Source organism: Mesocricetus auratus, unplaced genomic scaffold (genome assembly GCF_017639785.1).
Source record: "Mesocricetus auratus isolate SY011 unplaced genomic scaffold, BCM_Maur_2.0 Super-Scaffold_100691, whole genome shotgun sequence".
Lineage (NCBI taxonomy): Eukaryota > Metazoa > Chordata > Mammalia > Rodentia > Cricetidae > Mesocricetus > Mesocricetus auratus.
The window spans coordinates 3,728,549-3,753,321 of record NW_024429267.1 but is presented as its reverse complement, the minus strand read 5'-3'; the positions used below and the strand labels follow the sequence as shown (position 1 = coordinate 3,753,321).

Sequence of the window (24,773 nt, the reverse complement as noted above, 5' to 3'; positions counted from 1 at the left end):
ATTTGAACTCTCTGGCTGCTGAACTCGGCTTCTTGATGGGCAGGACAGCTCTCTCTGGCTGGCTTAGAATGAGAGGCCAGGCTCGAGGTGTCCGTGGCCAGAGTGACTGCAGAAGCTTTGAGAACTGCTATACAAATATCTCTTGTCCATGTGGTTTCAACTGCAGTACTTCAACATCCAAAGATCTTGTTGCACAGGCTCGTGGCGACATGGGAGAAGCTCCGTGGGTGGGCAGGGGATACCTCATGTTGATCAGCGGCAGCGCAGTACCCAGTCCCTGACCATGCCTCAGAGAGATCCTCAGTCCCTGACCATGCCTCAGAGAGATCCTCAGAGACCACCCCCCTCACACTCTTCTAGGATACACCTTGCCCTCCAGATCACTAGAGGGCCATTTCTGGCTCTTAGCAGGGTTGGCCAGGCACTGAGCAAATGGGGGCATCTGTGACCTAATCTGTTGGTTGTTCTGTGCCTTTTAAAATGCAGCTTCTCATTGACGACCCCCCCCAACAGAATTTTGGGGAAATCTTTCTTTTAGACACCTAGATTGAGGTGTAATTGACATACAATGACACACATTTAAAACGTACAATATGATGATTTTTTTTAATGTTTGTATACAAACCCGAAAGCCATTGCAACGATCAAGATACTGAACTGGTCAAAGTCAGTAATGCCACCCTTCAGTTTCCTTACTGCCTCCCAGGTGGCCCATGCCCAGTCACTGTGCATTAGTTTGCATCTCCTGAAATTTTGTATGAGTCGAGTCACGTGGTACATGCTCTTTTGGACTGGTTTCTTTCACCTAGGATGCTTTTTAGATTTGGCCATGTTTTGTGTGTCTTAGGTGTCTCCCCAAGACCAGGCATGTTGTATAATACACCATATCTTGAACATTCTGGACAGATTCTCTGGGCTTGTCTGTTATCAATGGCAACTATTTACCAGTTGAAAAGTGGGAAGCAATAATATTCATCTGACCAGTTTTCTCTTAAAGCCATTTCCATAATGACAATAATGATGGGACTCAATTATATTTTTATTTCAGTCACTCCTGATAATAAAAATTGAAGAAATAAAAATATCTAAAAAAAATGAATTCCTTTCTATGGCTGGATGGCATTTCATCACAAGGATATAAAGGGACAAGTTGGGACTGGAGATCCAGCCCTTCAATAGGACAAGAGTTAGGTTCCCAGCACCCGTATAGGACAACCCATAACCATCTGTACCTCCAGCTTCAGGGAATCTGACTATCATTTGTGGCCTCAGTGGATACTTCACTCATGTGTACTTAACCACACACAGACATAGGCATACACATAATTAAAAATTAAATCTTTTAAAAAATGGATGTTGACACTTGGGGACTTTAAAATTTTTATTTTATTTGAGTTTCAGGGTGTCTTCAATTTTAAAAGAGTTTACTATAGGAGTGGGGTTTTTTATTTTCTGAAAGTATATTTTGGAAAAAAAACCCAAATATTTGTTTAGCATTTATTTGTCCCCATGTTTTCACTTAGTCAAATCACTGAAGGAACGTGTTCATTACCTGCTATGTCAGCTTTATGCCAGGCTGGGTGGTACTTTCTGGGCAAGAGGAAGTTACATCCCAGCTGGTAGCTGACTGGCTCATGTAACCCTATCGGTAGGGACACCTGGTCGTCTGTGTGATGTGGACTGGAGTTTACACACAGTCTGTCATCATTGTCAGTCTGCTGAGATCTTGCTCCTGGCTCCTCCTTGAATGACCTTTCCTTGCCATCCTGTAGGACAGGCCTGCAGATATGCGTTCCATGTGCTGGGCTCATGCATGTTAGGCATGTGCTCTGCCACTGAACTTTCATCTCCCCAACCCCCGCCCACCCCTTTACTTTTTTCAACTTTGAGATGGGGGTCTTACTAAGTTGCCTGGGCTGGCTCTAGACTTTGAATCATCATGCCTCTGCCTCCCAAGAGGCTGTCTGGTATTATAAGCCTATACCCAGCAGGTCTGGTAAAAGGTGAGAATTTCAAGCAAGTGTGGCAGAACTTGGCAAGCCTGTGAAGGGCATTGTGTCCCCTTTCAGCCTGATCTCATAGCTGCTTACACCATTAAAAAAAAAAAAAAAGCAAAAGAGATTGACCCCAGATGTTGGTGTTTCTAGAACATTCTCACATCTCCTGATCTTGTTCGAGGAATAACTCTGAAATTCAAGAGTGATTGCTTAGTCTCACGTTGGGTGGTATTTTCTAGAACGTGAGTGAAAAGTAACCTGTGGCACTTATGCCAGTGTACACTGCTCAGGTAAGGAAGGGCCTGTGTGAGAAGTTTCTCAAACGCTCCCCTCTTCCTGGGAGATGGGAGATGCTTAAAGTGTCCATCAAGTAGCAAGGAGAGAAACCTAATTGAGAACCCAGGTCCCAGGTCTCATCCCCATCCATGTTCCCACCATGTCTGCCTGCAGACTGACGGACAGCATTACACAGTAGAAGCTGGGTTTCCTGTTTGCTGTTCATATAGTTTAACTCTAATGTCCTTTGCCATTGTGACCTGGATGACAGTGAGCCTCTCTCAGCTTCATGATCTTCTTTTGGAAAATGCAGCCCTTGTCCCACTGAATTAATATATTTAAAGCACTTTATTTATAACTACTTGGCATGATACTCGCCTATGTGAAGCAGCTGCCCCGAGGTGTCTCTTTAAGGAGGTGAGGTAGGAAAAGCTAGTTCCCAAAGAGCCTGAAACAAAACAGGATTGTTTGTAGTCCTGAATCTCAAGCAAAGGAAGTTGGGAAGACACAGGCACATAGTAGGCACTTTAATAGAGACAGACCTGTTAACCAAGCTCTCTTCCTCCAACAGGTGATTGGGGTAGCCATCTGGTCAGTGGTCGGGAGGCTGGAGGGCTGGCCCTTCATGGCTCAGGCTGAGGGGTCAATCCAGTCCAAGGAGAATCGGTGTCTGGGGCCCTTCCCATGTAGTGTCTGTGTTTCATGTTGTGCTGAGGGAAACTTCCTTAAAGAAGCAGATGCTCCCATGGTAGGAGGGTGGGGGCAGGCACGGGCCATGCTCTCTTCAGGAAAAGCCAGTAGCTACCTCCTTAAGGGGTGTGGGGATGGCTGGGTTAGAATTTGGTGACAAGCTCTTCCATTTCCTCTCCTATACAGCCCAGGAAGCGCTCTCTCTCTCTCTCTCTCTCTCTCTCTCTCTCTCTCTCTCTCTCTCTCTCTCTCTCTCTCTCTCTCTCTCTCTCTCTCTCTCTGTCTCCCCCCCCCCCCTCTCTCTGTCTCTCCCCCTCTCTCCCCCTCCCCCGGTATTGAACACTCCCTTACACTGTTAGGCACGCCCCCAGCCCTGCACTGTGGAACAGGGTTCCAGAGGCTGTTCTCTGGCCTGGACCAAGCAGCCTGCCTTCCTGATTGACAGGCTGCAGTGATAGAAGGCCTGTAGCAGGGTGCACAGGGGTAAGTGGGGCCTTGCAGCGGGAACCTCTGCCTCTGTGGCCTCAGCCACTTGTGTAGTTGCCTCAGTGGATGCGATTCTCACTGGGACATTGATGGTTTTAGGTCACAGCTTCCTGGAGTAAAGGAAAGCATTACAGCTCCCTCTGAACTGTCTGTAGTAGATGTCCACTCATGGCCTCATTTTCCTCATGAAGAAACAACAAACGTGGTGATGCCGAAATGCCCGCTGCTCCAAAGTCCCAGGGTTCCTGAGCTTTGGAGCATTCCCCAGGGTTCCATTATGCTCAGTCTCACACCAGGTCAGATCCCACCGAAGCCAGCCGTGGCTGTGAGCTTCTCTGACCTGCCTCATCAATTCAAGAGCCCGGACTTGAGGCTAGCCACTGTGAGACCTTGTTCTCTTTTCTGGTGTGAGGTAGCCTCAGCTCCAGGAAGTGGTTAGTGTTAGTTTGGTCCTCCCACACACAGGCTGATTGACAGGCTTGGTTGCTGTTACTGATAACGCGCTTTTGATTTCTTTGGGTTTTTGCTTTTGACCCGCAGAGTGGTGGAAGCCCAAAGCTTCCCCTGTCACCATGTCCCACATGCGGTGGAGAGAAAAGGTGGCCTTTCTGTAGGTGTCCTCAGCCGGTCCTCACTTGCTTTGCTGTTATCGGTGATTCTCTGTCTCAGCCCTGAGTGGCAGTCGCAGGAGGAGGAAGCTACAGTGTCTACGTGCTACTACTGTCTCTCTCCCTGGTACTTGGAATGCCAGACAGTGCAGAGTCACTAGAGACCTTGAACCAGTTGCTTTTGGACCAGATGGCCCACACTTAGAGACTGGCGCTTCAGTGGGTGGCATGGCCTGAGAGAAACACCAAGCACTCCCGGTCCTTGTGCCTGCTGCTCACGCCTGCTCTAGGATGCTGCTCCAGAAGGCTGTGCTTTCTAGGCTATTGAATCTGATGCTGATGAAACATCCAGTTGATGATATCAATTAAGTAGATGGAGTGCAAGGTCCTCTGTAGCCATCCTGACAGGAACAGATGTTTCTAAAGAGACACTTGTGCCCTTCCCTTTGTTGCTCAGGCTATTGGTACAACAGACCCCAAGGAATGGACATTTCCCAGAGGTCTCAGGCTGGTAAGAACGAAGACGCTGTCAGACCACCTTGCTGGAGAAAGTGGAGTTGATGATTGATCAATGGCAGGTGGGACTACACACTGAGCGGGGATGCTTAGCTGTGTGTTTATCTAAACCTCATGTCAGGTCCCTGAAGATGGACTGGGGAAGGGGCGTTGCGGGACATCTTTATTCCTCTTCCCAGTGTTGTCACATTGAAGAAATCTTTCTTTATATTCACTACTCACATGTTGTGACTGGATATCTGAGTCTGGCTGGTCAGGACTGCCAGGACCTAGGCTTTGACCTTGCCACCTCTAGTAGCTTGTCTAATGTCTACCCGCACCTTAGCTACAGGTGACTTTGCCTGTCTGGCATGGCAAGTGACGCAGGCAAGCTTCCCCATTCAAAAGAATTGCAGTCTCTAGCGCTTCCCTGTCCTTGCTAGATGACCAGCACCCGTGTCTGTCACGCCTTTGCTGTTTTAGACCAGCTGCTTGTTGAGGGAGCATTTCTGGTGGCAGCCTGTGTTGTGTGTCTGTGGATTCTTTGGACTTGGCTGGCTACAGGGTGGCCTAAGGTCTGTGTGTGTCTCTGACATCTTCTGAGACATGTCGTGTAGCCGGCTGTTAATGCACAGAGTTTTAGTAATCTGGTCATGGCATTCTTCTGATATGACCCATTAGCCCACCCTTCCAGGTCCAGGAGAAGGTCGCCTGAGTCTCCTTGCCCACCAGGAGCTCCTGGCCTAGATGGGCAGGGAGTTGGATCACACAAGGCCATGAGGGCTAAGCTAAGCATTGGAGGTAGCGGGGATTTTCAGAAGCAAGAGAGGGGGTGGAGGGAGGCCAGCGGGCAGGAAGAACCACAGGATGGGATGCTGTGGAGGCCTTACTGTGGAATGGGCAGTTTGGGAAAGAACAGAGTGTCCTGGTGGTGGTGGTGGTGTGGTGTGGTGGTTGGGGTTGCCTTGAACTCTGCTTTTTGTCGTGGCTGCTTCAGGAACTCAGGCTTTGATCAAGAATTTGTATCCCCTAGGAGGCCTGCTTATGTGGAATGGCATGGTCATCTTCCTTTCTACAGATTGTGCAGCAGGATGGCTGAAGGCCTCTGTTTGGAACTCCTGTCTTCTGCCTGGAGAGGTGCTGACAGAGGTTAGATTGCCCCAGCAAACCAGAGCCCTTTGTTTAGGTACAATTGAAGTCCTTCCCATAGACAGAAAGGAATGCCTGTGGCTGTGGAACTCTGCCTGGCCCTGTTAAGCCTGGGCTGTACAGAATCTTGATTTTACTACCATTTATGATGGAAACTGCTCTGAAAAGCTTTGATTAAAAAAAAGGGGGGACATGTAGGTGGAATGCTGGCAATGAGGCCCCACAATCACCACATTGTCTATAGGCGAAAGTAGCCCCTTACTGAACTTTGTGGTACTTAACTTCGTGTAGAAATCAGTCATTTCCAAGGCTGGAGAGATTTGCGTTCACATGCCATCACTCATATTAGGCAGCTTGCCACCTGTAATTCCAGGTCCAAAGGACCTCAGTGGCCTCTTTTGCAGACACTCCCACACATGTGGCGCGCAATGACAAGCAAGTAAGAAATCTTAAAGAATTGATGATTTAGCTCTCCTTCCTTATTTCCAGCTCCCCAACTCTTGCTTCTTTCCTATTCCTATAGCCAAACTGGAAGGTTTGAGAAACCTAAAGGCGGTCATGGAGCTCATGGTAGATCGCTTGCTTGCCCAGCATGCATAAGGCTCAACATCCATTTCTGTTGTTGGCAAAAGATGGCCCACGGGGCTGGCCGTAGCGGAGTGGAAAGCACAAGCATGAGGCACTGGGGCAAGGGGAGGAGACTCCCTCTTCATAGAGTAGGGAGCAGGGCCTTGGAGTGTGTGTGGCTCAGTGGGCAGAGCGCTTGCTTAGCACATGTGAAGCCATGGAAGAAAGGATGGGGGCTGTCTCCTTTCTCAGATGTGTTGTTTGGATGTTTCTAAAAGTGTTGTAAAACAGGAGCCGAGGAAGCCCTTGTCCCTGGCCACCTCTCTGTGTGTGTCACCGAGTCACACGGCACACACTTAGCTTGTTTCGTTGCACTCAGGGTCGCTGTGTTACCTCTCTGGCTGATGACTCATGTAACTTTGGAAGTCAAAACTGTGCAATCAACACAGAACCTCATTTTCTCTTCTTTCCTCTCCCTCCTACCCCTCCTCTCCAATCACAAATGCCACTTTGTATTTTCTCTTTAGCTCTGGGATCTATAAGGTTATCTAGAACTAGACAGACAGCTGGCCTCCTTCACATGGTTCTGCTTGTCCTACTGAGGGCCTGTAAGAATCTTCAAGGAAGGGGAGGGAGGGAGGGAGGGAGGGAGGGAGGGAGGGAGGGAGGGAGGGAGGGAGGGAGGGAGGGAGGGAGGATGAAACCCAACCTCTGAGCATGTAGCCTTGCCCGCTCAGAAGTGATTCCTGTCTTGACTCAGGCAAACCCCAGGGAGGTGGGAGGCTGGGGAACTGGGAAAGGAGGCGTGTGAGAAAACTGGGAAAGGAGGCGTGTGAGAGGACATTTAGCCTGTTACTGGTTTCTGCTTTGAGAGAGAGAGAGAGAGAGAGAGAGAGAGAGAGAGAGAGAGAGAGAGAGAGAGAGAGAGAGAGAGAGAGAGAGAGAGAGTGTGTGTGTGTGTGTGTGTGTGTGGCGGGGGGGGGAGAGCAGGGGAGGGGAACAAGACTGACTAAAAATCCTGCCAGCAGAATTGCTTGTTTGGTGAAGTGAGTTAACATTGAAGTTCACTTGGCAGAGGAGATCTGAGGAATGGCCCTTATGGGGGAGTAGCTGTCTGTGTCCTGCCTTGTTTTGAAGAGAACAAAGGCAGGCCTCTATCTCCAGGTCATTAGGAGTGGAAGGCCCTCTAACAATGGCTAGATTCCTCAGCTCTTCCTTTCCTTTCCTTTCTTGTGGAGTTCCACTTTTGAGGCTGACACACATCTTTCCCTGAATAACCACTTTTGTGTCTATTGTGTCGGTTTTTTTTTTTTTTTGTTTTTTGTTTTTTGTTTTTACGAGACAGGGTTTCTCTGTATTGTTTTGGAGGCTGTTGGTCCAGCCTGGCCTCGAACTCACAGAGATCCGCCTGCCTCTGCCTCCCGAGTGCTGGTATTAAAGGGGTGCGCCACCACCGCCCGGCCTTGTGTCGTGGTTTTAAGAAGCGATTCTTTAATTGTATAGGCCTCAGGCTGGCGCTTTATTTTATTCTGCCAAACTGATGATGCCAACTAACCCATTTTCCATAGGGCATTTTGGAAGCTGTGTGTCCCGGGGCTGATCTGAGCAGAGCAGAGCTGTCCAGAGTGAGGCCTGAGTCGTGTAGGATGAGAAGTGTCCAACAAGTAACCAGGAGACTTGCCTTCTGACTCTCTCTGGTTCATGGGGGATGCTTTGGGGTTTTGTTACAGGGTGAGGGTGTGTAGGACTGTACGAAAAGCTGGTGTAGAGTGCTTGTTAGCCCCCGTCGTCAGGTTGGCAAGGGCTGGAGCGCCCTGGGTGCTCTGTGAGTTATCTCAAAGACCAATGGGCCATCTTAGTCCCAATTCTGGAAGCAAGTGCAAGCAGTGGAGCTTTCCAACACAGCAGAATGCCGGTGCAGATGGCTCTGAGGGCATTCCTTTGACTTACGGTGAGCAGAATTAGTTTGGTTCTTAGCAGTATCCTCCGTAGCTAGAATGGTCTGCAGTACTGACAGCCCCGAAGAACTGCAGACTGGTTGATGTAGTGTTAGGGGGGGGAAAAGCCAGCGTATAAAAAGCAAAACTGAAGCAGGTCTCTGGTGAATTGACAACAGGCCATGCTGTCCTGATATTCTTGGTGACTTTGGATGTCACCTAACGCCATATATAGTTTTCACTTGAAAACAAGAATAAAGCCCCCATCCCACCACACCCAGGACCATTGTAGTCCATGAGAACTGCTGGGACAGGGTCTGCTCTGAGGTTTCCATTGCACCCCCCCCCCCATCCACCAGTAGGCCTGCCGTTAGCCCAGGGCTCTCCAGGGGAGTGGAGAAGCACATCCCTCTGATGCTGCTCATGTTTAGATTTCCCTGTGGGGCCAGGTGCTGCTGAAGGTTGTGCAGGGCACAGGAAGTGATGACATCATCCCTCTTCTCCTCATCCCACTGCCACCCATGTCTATGGTGCCAATATATGGGAAGCTGGTCTTGGTTGACTCACAGTCAGTATCTACGTTTCTGTTGACCAGCCTCCTCCTGTTCAAAAAGGCCAGCCTCCTCCTTTTCAAAAAGGCCATACCCTGAGCCCACCCCCAGGATACCTCAAGGACTAGAGGGTCAGTCTGTGGGTGAGGTTCAGCTTCCCCAAAAGAGCAAGGCCAAATCCCCTGATTTCTGGGGAGGTCCTTTGCATAGAAGGAACATTCTGGTATGAGTACTTCAAGAGTCAAATATGGAGAGGTCCCAGATTGATTGCCCATAGCCCCAAAGCTACACAATAAGACCAATACAAGGAGCTGTTTAGGCTACTAGCACCTCACCCTTCACCCCACCCCTGTTAACTGATGTGAGCATCTAAGCCAAACTCAGAGTCACTTACTTAGCTTTGCTCTTTGGACCAGAAAGGAAAAAAAAAAAAAAAAAGACAAGAATAAAACCCACATATAATGCAAAACTCAAGAAAAATGTAAATTTCTATAAGTCAGTGAAGCTCAGATGTGTGGTGGGGATTACTTTGTGCAGAGAATGGGTGTTCCAGCTGGCACCGGCATGGCCTGGGAATTCTGTGGATAGGTGTGGTTTTCACTGGCAAATCCAAAGTGGGAAAGAGCCTTTCCTTCTTTTATAAAAATCTAGCAGGTGTTGGGGAAACCGAAGAGTAAATCAAAATGATACGGGTGATGGAGGTTTGACTGTGGGACGAATGTCTGTCGGGAGATGTCCTTCTGTATGCTGTGAATAATTTCTCTTATTTGGCTGTGGGACGAATATCTGTTGGGGGATGCCCTTCTGTATGCGGTGAATAGTTTCTCTGATTTTGCTGTGGGACAAATGTCTGTTGGGGGATGTCCTTCTGTATGCTGTGAATAATTTCTCTTATTTGGCTGTGGGACGAATGTCTGTTGGGAGATGTCCTTCTGTATGCTGTGAATAGCTTTTCTTATTGGTTTATGAATAAAGCTGTTTCGGCCGATGGACAGGCAGGAGTAGCCAGGCAAGAAGATAGGTGGGGCTATCAGAGTAGGAGCATTCTGGGAAGAGGAATGCAGACAGTGAGTCCCCAGAGAGATAGCTTGTAGCTACAGAGGGAGCAAGAGGACCAGGCATCACTGGTAAGCCAAGACTATGTGGAGTTACAAAGATTAATATTTATGAGTTAATAATTAAGAGAGAGCTAGCCAATAAGAAGCCAAAGCCATTGGCCAAACAGTTTTTAATTAATATTAGTCTCTGCATGTTTATTTGGGACTAAACAGCTATGGAACTGGGCGGGACTGAAACTTTCTCTTACAAATGTCCTACTCTTGACAACTTCAAAAACTTAACAGAACATTTAGAGTCAGTTTGTGCTTCTTGTAGATTAACCCTGAAGACCCAGAGGAAAGTCACTCTCCACGCACTAAAGATTAAGTTTTTGTGGAATGAGTAAAGCTTGCTTGGGTCATGAAGGGCGTGTGGGTTAATCACACAGGCTGCATGTGAACTCAGGGGTAGGTGTGCATAGTCAGCCTCTCAGAAGAGGATGGAATTGATACTTGCAGGTTGATTGAGTGAGAAGACCAATGGCGGAGTCAGTGTATTAGTCAGCTAGAGCTGTGTAATAATTCATGCCAATCCCCCAGCAGGCCACGGGATAGCAGCCACCTGTTACTTCATGGTGCTCGAAGAGGTACAGGGGAGCAGGAAGAAGTCCACAGTAACTGTGCCTCTGCTGATGTCCCACTGTCCAGGAGAAGTCAAGTGACAGTGCTCATACCCCAGGGTAGAAGGCATGGCAAAAACCACAGGGCAGGGTAATTGGGTCAGATGCCATAGTTGCCAGTAACCAGCATTGTCCATTGGCTGCATTTCAGCATTGCCTCTTGGATATGTGGGTGTTGGTGATATACACACACGAGGTAGGATCGTTTAGAAGACAGAGCAGCAATCTCCATCACTGCTGCTGTTAGTACTCCACAGGATAACTAAAAAGAAAGCGCATCCTTGTGAGAGGCTAGAGTTCAGTAGTGAGAAAAAGACGAGAGAGGAAGGGAGACCAGCACTGCCTTCAGATTTTCTCACCTCCAGGCCCTGGTTTCTGAGATGTGATTGGAGTTCAATAGTGGTTTGAGAAGAGATCAGATGTTCTGAGGGTGATGGAGCGTGTGCTAGCAAAAAACACCCTTCAACCCTTATGCCACCTGTTCTAAGCGCTGATCTGGGCTTGAGCCTTTCACAAGCTCTGTGGCTGTAGGCGAGGGCCCTGGAGGTCTGAGCTAGGCAGCAGCAGGGATTCATGGCTGGTTGCTGTGTTTGTTTCTCCCATAGCAGTGGGTCTGGTACTGCCCCATGCTGAATAGGTACTAACATGTTTCTAGCATTTGTATGTTCTGTTCCTGACCATCCTTGCCATCCCCCACATGTCTGTTTGACCATGGATGGGAGTAGTGTTGGCTTTAGGTGAACCCCAGTCCAGACCTCTCACCGAAGCAGCGCTCTGACTGACTTCCTCCTCACCATCACTCCAACCTCTGGCATGTCCACGTCCTTGGCTGTGGCTCCCACCACCATTTTGGGACACTTTACAGGTCTCATTTGGAGCCAATGGGAGGAAGCTTCATTTCCTGCCACAGGAAATTGTTTGGCTGGGGAAGAATTATGTTTAAAGATTAAAACCTTCTGTCCAGGGAGCTGGAGGGAGATTTAAAGAAAGATGTTTGGGGGTCAACTGTGAGGAAGACACGGAGTGGGAAGGAGAACTCAGTCACATTTGGGGAGCAGGTCTAGAGTGGCTTCCTGGGATTGCCCTCTCATTAGTCTGTGGGCTGCTGGGAAAGAAGCCTGGTTTAGAGAGAGAAGCTGTCATGAGTACAGCCTTTCCTGTAACTGAGCATGCTCATGGCAATGTGAGCTCAGAATGAGGACTTAATTACTGGATTTACTTAATGGGCCCCAAGCCACGCCCTGGGGAGGGCATGTCCTGGACACATCGGTGGTGTTAAATCCCACAGCTGGAAATGCCCTGTTCACTCATAATGTTTGGTAAGTGTTGGTGTGCATTTTGAGTGGGACCGAGGAAGGGACCAGGGGAGCGAAGAGGAACAGCCCAAACTTTGAACCAAGAGGAGTTGCCACAATTGTCTCTGAAGAAGTGAATGAGATACCTTTGCCATCTTGGGATATGTGTAGATTGTATGACTTAGAAGCAGAGGCATAGATGATTTCTTGAAAATCCTGTCAGATGACTGGTGGTCATGTGCTCGAGCTGCAGAGTGACTGTCTTCCAGTCAGGAGAGCTGGCCTCTAGCTGCAGCCCCTGGTACAGACTCTGTGTGCTTCAGACTGGTCTAGGGGGTTAGATGAGCCAGGAGTACTGGAGACTTGCTTGATGAACCATACAACACGGTGCTGGTGGGGTTGACCTAAGAGGAACCTGGAACAGCCATGTGAAAGGAACAGGCACCAAGGAGACAGGAGGCCCCATTGTGGTTGTTCTTGTTTTGCTCCTGGATCACCCAAGCCTAGATGGATTCTCAGCATCTAGGCTCCTTCCTTAGCCAGGCCTCTGACATAGGAGTGAGGCAGTGCAGAGCCTCAGTGCTACTGTAGCAAGCTGCTGCTGTCTGATGTGTTCTCACTGTGTCCGGGGCTGTGTGGAGTGTCACCCAGGCCTCCCAAGAGTCTGGCGATGGCTCTTGTAGTTCAGACAAAATAGGAAGGCTGAGGTTTTAAGTGGTTTGCTCAAGTTCATAGAGTTGCTGAACACAGAAAAAGCAAATTCAGGCTTAGCCAAGGCCAAAGTCTCTGCCTCCCTCTCCTTGGAATTGTGGTTTAATTTACAAATAAACTGTACTAAAGTGTGCTGTTTGGCAAATTTCAGCATGTATCTGTCTGTGAGACCACCACAGTCAAGATAACAAATAGAACCTGTATTCTACCAAGGTCTCTCTTGCCCTTGCTAAATCCCTCCCTTCCATCCCTGAATGCATGCCTCACCTTTCCAGGCAGCCACTACCTTAAGTTAGTTACACTACAGTTTGCTGGGCATGGCAGTGATGCATGTTTGTAGTCCCAGCACTTAGGAGGTTGAGGCAAGAGGCTCGTACAAGTTTGATGTGACCTTGGGGCTATATCGTATCAGCCATCATTAAAGCTAGAGTGACAGCTGTGTCAAAATACAAACTAAGAAATTACAATTTTCATGAAAAGAATGACCCAGTTTCTTTCACTCTTGACATCAATCCGTGCATTGCACCATAGGTCAATCACTTTTTTATTGTCAGTCATCCTTTGTGTGGACATATCAAAGTATTTAGGTGCTTGAACATTTGTGGACATACTGTTTTGTTTCTCTTGGGGAATGCTTAGAAGCAGAACAGGTAGATCCTATGGTGGGTGTCAGAGCTTCAATGTGAAATGTGCCCTGTAGGTTCACATGTTTGAACACTTGGTCCCAAGCTTTGATAGCACTGGAAGGATATAGAACCTTTAGGAGGCAGGGCCCCACTGGAGGAAGGCTCTGGAGGTAAACTTTGAGGCATTATAGCCGAGCCCCACTTCCTGTTCATTTCCCATCCTGAGTGCAGATGCAATATGAACAGCTGACTTCCAGCTCCTGCTACTGTGTCTTCTCTGCAAGGATGGGTTGTAGGTCTCTGCAAGCCAGAATATGCTATTTCTTCCCGAGGTTGCTTTTATTCGGGTACTTTATTATAACCAATTAACTAAGACAAAAGCTAGTACCAGGAGTGGGGTGCAGCCCATTAACAGTAGGAAGTCAAAGAAGCAGGCACTCCAGGCAGCTAGTCACAGTACAGACACAGTCAGGAAGAAGACAGATGAATATTGTACCTAGCTCATGTTTTTAACAGTCCAGGATCTCATCCCAGGGAATGGTGCTACCGATAGTGGGTTGGTCTTCCATCTCAATTAACCCAATCAGGATAATCCCCCACAGGTATACACAGAGACCCATCTCCCAGGGGATTCTGTTTGTCAAGTTCATAGTTGAGACAGACCATCATAATTTTGTCAGATCAGCAGCAACTGAAAAAGAAACCATTATATGTAGGTTCAATTTTGGACTTCTAAGGAAACTCCCCAGCAGAGCCACTGTTGCTCCATACTATTGCCAACATGTGGCACACATGGTCCTTTTAATTACAGCTGTTCTGATAGTTGTATGGTGGCATCTCATTGTATGTAGTTACATTTTATTGTATGTGTATGGGTATTTTGCCTGCAGACCTATTCATGTACCATGGCGGGTTCAATGGCCCAAGAAAAAGTCAATAGATCCTCTGGAACCTCTCTGTGAGTGCTGGGAATCAAACCCAGGTCCTCTACAAGAATGCCAAGTGTTCTTAACTACTGAGCCATCCCTCCAGTGTCTTTGTATAGTTTTTTTTTTTTTGGTTGTTGTTGTTGTTTTTTTATGAGACAGGGTTTCTCTGTATTGTTTTGTAGGCTGTCGGTCCAGCCTGGCCTCGAACTCACAGAGATCCGCCCGGCATGCACCACCACCGCCCGGCCTTTGTATATAAGGCCACTATATTAAGTTATAGCTTTAATCCACTATACACTATACTATTTAATTAGTAATGAAATAGAACATCTTTGTCATCTTTAAAATTTTAAAATAGCCTCTTGGTGTTGGTGACACACGCCTTTAATCCCAGCACTCAGGAGGCAGAGGCAGGAGGATCTTTAAAGCCAGCCTGGTCTACAGAGATCCAGGATAGGCTCCAAAGCTACACAGAGAAACTCTGTCTCGAAAAACAAAACAAAACAAAAACCTTAAAGTATCATCTGTTTAAATGATTCACTTGTTTTAAGATTGGGTTGGTTTTAGCATTCTTATTCCTAGAAACAAAACCTCTGTGAGATACATTCTTTGCCACTGTCGCTTGTTGTTTTTGTTTAAGTCTTATACAGATCAGGAGCCTCATCCTGATTTCCAATATATCGATATATCAACTCTGATTTTTAATGGATTGTGCTTTTGGTGTAGTGGCTGAGAAGTCATTGTTCAGTCACAAAGATCCTCCAAAGTTTTGTCTTGGCAGTTTTGTTTCTGTTTGTTGTTTGTTTTGTTTTGTTTTTTAAGAGGAAGTTTCATTGTGTAACAGCTCCAGTTGTTCTGGGACTCACTCTGTGTATCAGGCTGGCCTTGAACTCACAGAGCTCTGCCTGCCTCTGCCTCCTTAGTGCTGGGATTAAAGGCGTGTGCCACCACCACCCAGCTGTCTTGACATTTTTGTTGTTTTTGAGTTTTGTACTTTGATCCTCCATTCCTACAGGTGTAAGGTGTAGGTTGAAATTCACTTTTATTAGTGTGGATCTCCAGTGGGCTCAGCACCACTTGTTGAAAGATAAACCTTTCCCAGTTGGTATGTCTTTGGACCTTCATTGAAAGTCAGCATTCATTGACAGGAACATGTATATGTGATTGTTCATGGCCTTTGTTGGGTCCCATTGATATGTTGGTCAGTTTTGAGGACATTGCCACATTGCTTTGCTGAGGGTAGCACTCTTGCCTTTTGGAATCCTCGGTCTGTTTTCTCTGCATGTACACATGTACCTGTGTGGGTCTGATGTGTGCAGTACCTATGTGCATGCTTATGCATGTCTGCGGAGGCCAGAAGACAACTTTAGCTGCTGTTCCTTAGGTGCTGTCCACAAATTCGTTTGCATTTTTTGAGATAGGATCTTACTGGCCTGTGCCTCACCTAGTAGAGGAGGCAGGACTTGTCACCAAGCTCTAGGGATCTGAGTGTTTCTGCCTCCTCAGTACATTGCCATATCCACCTTTTTCATGAGAGCTCTGGGGACTGAACTCATTCTTATGCCTGTGCCACAGGTGCTTTGCTGACTGGCTATCTTCCCAGCTCTCTCTGTTACTTTTAAAGCAAGATGACCCCCCCCCCCACCATCCAGGTGGGTCTCTCCACCCCATTATTCCTCACCTGGCATGACCCTGCTGTAGCCACCTCTCCTGTTCCCCCCTTTCCCACCAGAGAGGTGACCTCAGCATCCAGCCAGCCTTGTGTAAGGCTTCTGTCATACCCTGAAGAGCCAATGTGGCCATTTCCCTTACCTTTGTGAGATTCACTAGCTTTGAAAGAAAGTGAGGAGAGCTGAAGAATTGTCCCCACTTCCCACTCATCCTTTCTCTCTTATTCACGGCTCGGCCCCCTTGCCTAGGGCTGGCTTGGAGAGATGGCGGTCTTCAGAGACACTGAGAGGAATGCCCACCAGGGGTTGGCATTCTGTAAAGTGGTTTCTAGTAGAGATCAGGCAACGGGGAGACTGTCCCCATTTTACAGATGCAACAGTTGAGGGTCCTAGTACCCAGGGCTGCCTAGTCAGGAGCATGAACCACATCTCCAGGTCCTGTGACTGCACATCTGCCTGACTTCCTGTGCCTCCAGGACTAGTCTCAGGCTGTCCTCTCTTGTTCGGCTCAGTAATTACTGTTTTCAGCTGTAGGGGCTCCTTGGTCTGGGCCTCATGGGAGGGAGGTAATTACATCCTTCTACATGCCCTTAGTCAGCAGCTCTCAGTCAGTCCCTGTGACCAAGCCCAGTGCTGACCTCTGTCCCTCCCCATTCTAGGCCAGCGGATTGATGATTGGTTGGACCCTCTTTGGCTCTGGTTGGCACATCTGGCCAACGCCTCTCTTATAAAGCACTCATATAATCTGTTGGATTCAGACCCATAGGTGCCCTAGGGACAGAAGGTCAGTTCGCAATAGCTTTCTGCTGGCTTGATCCAGCTACTAGAAACATCGTGTTCCTAACCGGGGGCTCCTGGGACAAGGCTTCTTGTGGAAGGGGCAGTCCTGCCTGCATCGATCTATGCTTGCCACCCCACCCCCAACCTGTGGACCACATGCAGTAATCACAACCCTTGACCTTTTCACTCCTGTGCATGAACACAGCCCATGCAAACATCTCAGAGGCCGTTTGCTGCTCTTAGAGAAAAGCCAGACTCCCCATCACATCAGCTCTGCCTGCTAGCTAGATTCTTCTTGTAGTCTTGTACTTAGCCTCCACCCTGTCCAGTGGTCGCCTCTACAGGGGCAAGATTGGTGTCATGTGTACCTGTTTAAGCGTATTTCAAGCAGGTCCCTTTCCTTGAGAGCTGCTGCTGTGAGAAGCTTGGGGTCTATTGGATGCAAGGCCTTTCTTCCAGTCTGGGAAGCCTTGGCCTTCCTTGGAGAGCCTCCTTGCTTCTTGGGAGCTGGGACCATGTCCAGTAAGAACAGGACAGTGGTACTCTGATTTCCTGGTCGCCGGTGTCTGGGGGAGGAATGAACTTGAGAGTGTCTGCCAGCAAACCTGAACTCCCCAGGAGCTACTGGGGGTCAGACATGGGAGACAACAGTCCAAACCTACTTCACTGACATCTTCTGTCCCTTCTTTGCCATGGCAGGTCACTGGATGGCCGGCTGCAAGTGTCCCATCGGAAGGGGCTTCCCCATGTTATCTACTGCCGCCTGTGGCGCTGGCCCGACCTGCACAGTCACCATGAGTTACGGGCCATGGAGCTGTGTGAGTTCGCCTTCAACATGAAGAAGGACGAAGTGTGCGTCAATCCCTACCACTATCAGAGAGTAGAGACACCAGGTATGTGTGCACAGCCTTGGCCTCCCCATCGCTCTAGCTCTGGAGGGTCCAAGGTGCCCTTGGGGACTGCGACTTCGGTGCCCTGGCACTGACCCACCTCTGTTGTGTCTCTCTTGGGGGCAGTTCTACCTCCAGTGTTGGTGCCACGCCATACCGAGATCCCGGCCGAGTTCCCCCCGCTGGATGACTACAGCCATTCCATCCCTGAGAACACTAACTTCCCCGCTGGCATTGAGCCCCAAAGCAATATTCCAGGTAGGCATGGGTGGCCGCACAGGCAGCCAGGAGGCAGGATGGGGCCGTTCCCCCGTCTTCTCCATGTCGTTGTGCTGCATGCAGCAGGCTTGCGGGCCCCGATTCTGAACCACATCCCAGCCGGGAACCATTGGTGGCCCAAGCGCCCCTAACGATGTTTTTCTTGGCATGGAGGACCCTGTGACCCTTCTGCAGGGCCTCAGTGCCGTCATTTATTTTGAAAGCGGAAATAGCAACACTGTGTTTCTGCCCCTCCCTCCCAGCCCGTAGGGCTGGCACACAGGCAGGGTCCCTGAAGGGTAGGGGCTGCAGAGCGTGGGGTGAGAAATATCCTGATCTTTACTGGGCAGAACGGGAGCTGAGGCAGTAGATAGAATGGGTTTCATTGTCACTGTGCCAGTGCCTCTAGAAGCCCCTCATTTACATGCAAATAATGTGTGAATCACTGCCAGGCTCTCTGGGCATCCAGGGAAGCTGTGCTTGGCCATACTAGGGCCAGTCAGGGCAACTTTTGCTTTCGGGGCAGTGATCCAGCTGTGCTCCTTTTAGAGCGTTCTAATTTGGATGTGGCTTTTGCTCTCTGGGTTGGCTTACTGGGCTGAGGTTAGCTGTGGCCCGTGTCTTGGGTCAGGACGCATGCACTCCGAGGCCAGCTGTCTGGCTTCTCAGATCCTTGCAGGTAGTGCTGGACTCTGGGGGGCGGTAAGCTGTCTGCTCCCTGTCAGATGGCAGACTTTGGAGGGCTAAGGCAGGGTGGGTGGGGGGGGTGAGGTAGAATTCCTAGAAATGGCTCGTGAGGGTGCCACCACTGAATGGCAGCCTCACTGGGGAGTTAAGCCACATCCCCTAGAGACAACAGTCACAAGAGCAGCTGATTTGTACAGGGACAGGCTCAAGGCCACAGCTCCTCAGGGGGCAGAGATGGTAAGGCAGGCATGTCCTAAAGCCTCCTTTCTTAACCTGGCCTTGAAGGAAGGGGACAAGCCAGCAAAGCTGTGGTCCTAGAGCAAGGCATTTCAGAGTTGGGAGCCAGAAGGCAACGCTGGACAGGTCTGAGCGTGGCGGAGGCCAGGAGCTGATACCTTCCCTTGAGGCCCAGCCTTCTTCTAGGCACCCTGTACTCGGTGGTAGAATGAATGCATGATATATTGACCAACGAAATGAGTGTCAGGGCCAGGCTTTGCATTGCTTTTAATGGAAATGCCTGCCTTCTCATCCCCAGAAACCCCACCTCCTGGCTACCTGAGTGAAGATGGAGAAACTAGTGATCACCAGATGAGCCACAGCATGGATGCAGGTCAGTAGTGTGGGCATCCCTGCAGCCCTGTCTCCCCCCGCCCCCCTTGCTTTCCTGTCTGCCTGGTATCTATAGAGTACCCCTTGTGTGCCTCCTATATCACTGATAGAAGAAACTCTGTGCCATAGGGACACAAAAGTTGTTTTACTGGCACTGTAGCCTGTCCCAGATATTGAGGTGTTAGGTCTCTGGGTGAGGTGTTGGCAGAGAGTGGAAGGTGGCTCCCACACCCGAAGCAGTGCAGGTGAACAGGGAGGAGAACCTGCATGGAGGAACGGTCTTCTCTGGTGGCCAGCAAAGACACCGGAAACACCCCCCCACCCCAAACATAGTGGCCAAATGTGATCAGCGTGCCCCTGCTGGGAGGGACTGGCCCTAGTTTTCTCCTGCTCTGTTCCCAGATGTTTCTTGTGTCATATGTTATGGGACCAAATTGGTTCCAAACCAGCAGCTTCCTGAATAGAGCCCCAGCTGCCACACAGGACCTGTTCTGCATTGTGTAGTGGGTGAGGAGGGAGGAAGGGGCCCAGCAGATGTTCCCTTCCACGATGGCGGGCTGCCTCACGCACAGACCACAAGACGTCACACAATTCACACAAGGGTGAAATAGGATCACATGTGGGGGAGAAGCCTAGTCACAGGGATGTTGTGCTTTTAGGTCGAGCACACCCCCAAAACACACCCATCCAGGCATGTGGCTGGCAGCATGGACCCAGCTGGAATGCGCGGAAGACCTTCCTGCACTCAGTGCCAAGTGGCCACTGCAAACTTGCAGCTACGGAGTGCTGGCATGGGAAGTGAGCCAGCTAGGCAGCCTCCCTCCAGCTGCAGAGCGGCCCATCAGTGTCGTGTCCCGTCCCCCACCCCCTGTAGAATGACTGTTATAAACAAACCAGAGTATGTGGGAAGGACTAATTATGCTTTCACTGGCTCCAGTCTGTTTGTGTCCTTCCTTTCCTTTCTGTCCTGTTTACAGCACCCCCCCCCCCTCCTGTATCTCTCTCTCTCCCTGCAGAACTCTGCGGGGCCAGGGTTTGTGTTCCCAGCCAGCCTAGGCATGGATGGGTGATGGTCTCTCTTTCTTCTTTGGTTTTCCTCAAAGTAGCCCATTTGGCTCCTACTCCAGTTGCTAGTGAACTTGCCTTCTCTATGAGGTGAGGTGTGGAGGTGTCTCTGGTATGGGGGGTCACCCAAGTCACCCTCAGGTCTTTCCTGGCAGTACATGTACCCTTTCAGAATACCTTCGACCTTCATGATTTCAGCTACCATAAAACAGGAAACAACTATTGAAGGTTTTCTGTATGCCAATCCCAACACTGATTTTTTTTTTCAAAAATGTATCCATCTTACTTGATTTATATAGGTCAATAGGTGATTATTCTCTATTTGATACCAGGAGAAAAATTAAGGCCCAGTAATGTAGTATATTTTTACCAAAACCACAGCCAAAGTCATGGCTGATATGTAACAAGCTGTCCATGCCCCCTTATGGCCTCCAGGAGTGCTGCTTATCTCCACTGGGTCAGGTGCTGCCACAGGGGAAGAGAAAGCCTGTGACCTGTTCTTCACCCTCTCATAGTTCAGAGCTGTGTTGGGGTGAAATAGAAGAGGCCCAGGGACAGCTCAAGGCAGCTTCAGGGCTCAGCCTCAAGGTCTGGTGGATGTCAGGGGGCGGGACCAGGCTGTAAGACATTCATAAATAAATAACTGAACTCCAAAGCACAGGGAACAAAGGATGATAGGATGGGCCCCATGGAAAGGCAGCCTGTGTGTGGTGTGTGTGTGTGTGTGTGTGTGTGTGTGTGTGTGTGTGTGTGTGTGTGTGTGTGTGTAGCCAGGGGTAGAGAGAAGATCAGAGTACGAATTAGGTAGAATTAGACTTCTCGATGCACTGTCTCAAGTTATCAAGTCAGTTGCTGAGTTGCAGGATTTCTGAGGCAGATCTGTGAGTTTCCTGAGGTGATTCTAGGTACCTTAGAGATAGACTGTGAGTTGGGGAGAGAGGGAGGGAGGCCGCCCTTCCACAGCACAGGGCTGGCTCTCCTTAGCCTTTCATTGCCTCAGGAGTAGTTAGCCTTTCCTGAGGGCAGGTGTGTGAGCTAGCCTAGCTGAGCCCACCATGGCCTGTGTGAAGCCTTGCTTAGGCTCATAAGGTGCTGTCTCGGCCCTCTAAGGCTAGCTACTCAATCTGTGCACTCCACAGATAGGACGACAGGTCTAGATGTGTATTGGGAGTGTATGAGGTCAGTCCGAGGCTGGGCTGCTCCTGGGACTCGAGCCTTGGCCCAGGGCTTCCTGACGGCAAGGTGAGTGATCCTGTCTTGGTTGTAGAATACTCCATCTTACAACGGTGTCTCTTTGCAGGCTCTCCAAACCTATCCCCGAATCCGATGTCCCCAGCACACAATAACTTGGGTGAGTATTCATCGGTAAGGTGGGGGAACCGCCCCACTCCTGGCTGTAGCTCAGCCAACTGCCTCAGTGGGAAGGGACAGTGAAGGTGAGCCCTGCCCCCTCCCTCACCACCAACCCAGCTTAACCCATGGGGTTTCTGGTTACAGTGATCCTGGGGTCACCTCAGAACAGGGAAACCCGAGATCAGTGATGTCAAGGAAGACAGCCTATGCTGGGGTTTGTGTTTCCCCTGGGCAGCATTCAGACGTGAGTGAACGAAATCTCCCAGACCTCAGGCTCAGCAGACAGGGGCCTCAGTCAGCCAAACACATGTGTGTGGCTTGGGGCAAAGCCACAGGCAGCTGCCCAGACTCAGCCCCCGGCTCCCAGAAGCTTGTCTCAGACACATGCTGGGATTTCAGCTGAGGATATCATCTCATAATAACTTGTTATTTAAACAGCAACACATAAGGAATTGGGCGAGAAAGCAATGTGCCCACAATCGCATTGCCCGGCACAAATGTTGTATCATGGTCTGTCTGGTGCTTGTGGGGCACTGTATGCATGTGTGTCCTGCCACTGAAACCATAGCCCGTCTGCCTTTCCCGGTCACTGCACCTGGCACTCTGAAAATGTGTTTCTCCGTTTGGATGTCTTGATTATCACAGTATTATCTCACGATGTGTGCATCAGCTGACCCTGCTGTTCCCACAACAATGTTCAGCTGTAGGACTTCAGGTCAGCGTTCTGAGGGTCACCCTGCCAGGCTGCCAGCATCCCACCAGCGTGGGAGAGGGAGGCTCTGCGGGAGTCCTTGGGGGCTAGAAATGGCAGAAGGGCTCAAAACAGATGAGATGTCCATGTTTTTTTTATCAAAGGTAGCTTTTGCTAGTCTGGTCTGTAGTTTGGGTTTGTAGGGGGGGCGGGGCTAAGGCTGGCACTAGTTCATCGTGGTGAAACACTGGAGCAGAGCACAGTGGACAGGTTGCTGTGCCCATTTGTTTTAAGACCTTGGCAGATAGTATCCACTAAAACTCAGCATGTGGAGTACTGGGAGAGATGTGAAGAGCCTTTGAAATGTGCCGACATGTGGGCGGAGCAAAACATGACTTTGAGATACAGTTTACAATTCTGTAGCACAATATCAAGGGGCTTGGCTGAGGGAAGGCCACATTCCTGATAGTGGAGGGACTGTGTTACTGAAAACAAACTAAGACTAGAAGCCACTAAAGGCCAATTGTGAACCCCCAGCTTTGGGGATGAGGGCTTTCGGTTTATTTTTGGAGCCATTTCACCTTGCTGTGTTCGGGCAGGTGGCACTGTGAAAGTCAGCCAGGTCACAGGCCAGTTTGAAAGTGGCAGCAGCCTCGGGTCAGAATTTTCTGACTTGGAATCCCTCACATGCTTTCAAATCTTAGACCTGGGGTAAAGACTGGGAGGGCTGAGCAAAGAGCAGAGTGGTGATTGGCCCAGTGTTTCCTGGGACCTCCTCAGGGTCCTCCGAGGGCTGGTCTTCATAACCATGGGCAGGTTTTCATGTCACAGGTTAGGAGAGCCTGTGCTCAACTCAGCCACACAGCTGTCAGACAGAAAGACTAGCTTTGAAGTTTGGCTTCCTCAATCCAATACCGTGTATAGATGCCAGGGTCTAGAACAGTGGTTCTCAATGTTTCTAATGCTGTGGCCCTTTAATGCAGTGCCTCATGCTGTAGAAACCTCCAACCGTAAAATTATTTTCATTTCTGCTTTATAACTGTAATTTGCCAGTTATTAATTGTAATGTAAATATTTGTGTTTCCCGATGGCCTTAGGCAGCTCCCATGGAAGGGTTATTTGACTCCCCCCAAAAGGGGTTGAGACCCACATCTGAGAACCATTGATCTCGAGCCATGCTGGGAAGAATACTTACAGTCATGTCTAATCACATCTGTATTTGCCTGTGGTGCTGGGGGAGCAAGCATAAAGTTGCAGCCATTGTTTCGTGTTTGCTGTTGGTCCAGGGCATTGTTATAGAGCACAAAGTGCCTATGTGAGGCCTCACCCCTCAAGCCCTAGGCATAGCAATGCCTTCAAGAAGCCATGGGAAGGAGTCCTGTCTATCTCCTGTTCTTCCCACAAAACTGGCTGCTGGGCACTTCGCTCCCTTACCCACTGATCGTTCCAGCAAGTCCATTCAAGAAATACCACTGGCTGGGTGGTGGTGGTGCACATCTTTAATCTCAGCACCTGGAAGGCAAAGGCAGGTTGATCTCTGTGAGTTCGAGACCAGCCTGGTCTACAGAGTGAGTTCCAGGACAGCCAGGACTGTTTCACAGTCTGAAAAAACAAAAAAGAAAGCAAGGGAAGGAAGGAAAGAAGGAAGGAAGGAAGGGAGAGACAGACACACAGAGACAGACAGACCACAGCAGGCTTGGTTGACATCATGGGAGTAGCAGACTAGTGAGAAACAGGGACCTGGCTCATGAGAGAGCCAGAGACACAGGCAAGAACCTGAGACCAGGTGGAAGATGGGGTCATGGACACAGTGGCCAGAAGGTAGAGGCCCCGAAGGTCAGGAACAGCAGAGGAGACTTCCCAGGAGTGCCAGATGAGATGTTAGAAGAGCCGAGCGGGGCATGGCATCAGGAGTTTGAGAACAGCCTGCACGGAGCATTCAGGCGTGTGTGGTGCAGGAGAGAGCAGCAGCGGGTTGAAGGGCAAGCAGAAGGGGCTGTGAGGTAGCAAGCAGCAGCCGCCTTTGTGCTTGGTGACTAGGTACCCCACACTGCAGGATGGAGATGAGAACACCGAGAGTGCTTGCCTTAGGTAGGGTCACTTGTGCTGTGACGAAACACCAGGACCAAAGGCGAATTGGGGAAAAGGGTTTATCTGGCTCACACCACTGTCCATCATTGAAGGAAGTTAGGACACGAACTCAACACAGGGCAGGAACCTGGAGGCAGGAGCTGGTGGAGGGATTATAGCTACTTGGCTTTCTCAGCCTGCTTTCTTAGTGAACCCAGGACCAGCAGCTCAATGATGGCCCCACCCACAATGGGCTGGACCCTCCCCATTCAACAACTAAGAAAATGCCCTACAGGCTTGCCCACAGCCTCATCTTATGGTTGCATTTTCTCAATTGAGGTTCTCTTCTCTCAGATGAGTATAGCTTGTCTCAAGTTGATGTAATTCTAGCCAGCACAGTGCTTTCTAGAAAAAGATGGGGACATCTCAAGATTACAGGCATGTCTTTTAAAGATCTTGCTATGAAATTATTATGCAAAGAGAAAGTGTACAACATCTGGTTATGTCTTTCATTTTCTTCCCCAGTCAGGCCCCAGCTCAGGTCTGGGGAAGGATGAGCTTCCTGCCACAGTGAAACTGCTTCTCTAAATCAGCAGTGCAGTGCCTGATGAGTGCTGAAAGCCAAAAGCCCAAAGGCATGACTGAGCCCAGCAGGGCATGGTGCTT

At 49.5% G+C, this 24,773-nt stretch overlaps 1 protein-coding gene across 1 annotated transcript in view; it reads left to right on the top strand.

Moving 5' to 3' along the window:
* Nucleotides 1–24,773, top strand: part of Smad3 (SMAD family member 3) — a 110,108-nt gene that overhangs the window by 74,874 nt on the left and 10,461 nt on the right. The window contains 4 exon segments of the mRNA XM_005075564.4: nucleotides 17,184–17,377; nucleotides 17,501–17,632; nucleotides 18,855–18,929; nucleotides 21,294–21,344. Of these exon segments, the coding sequence (XP_005075621.1) occupies nucleotides 17,184–17,377; nucleotides 17,501–17,632; nucleotides 18,855–18,929; nucleotides 21,294–21,344 (452 nt within the window).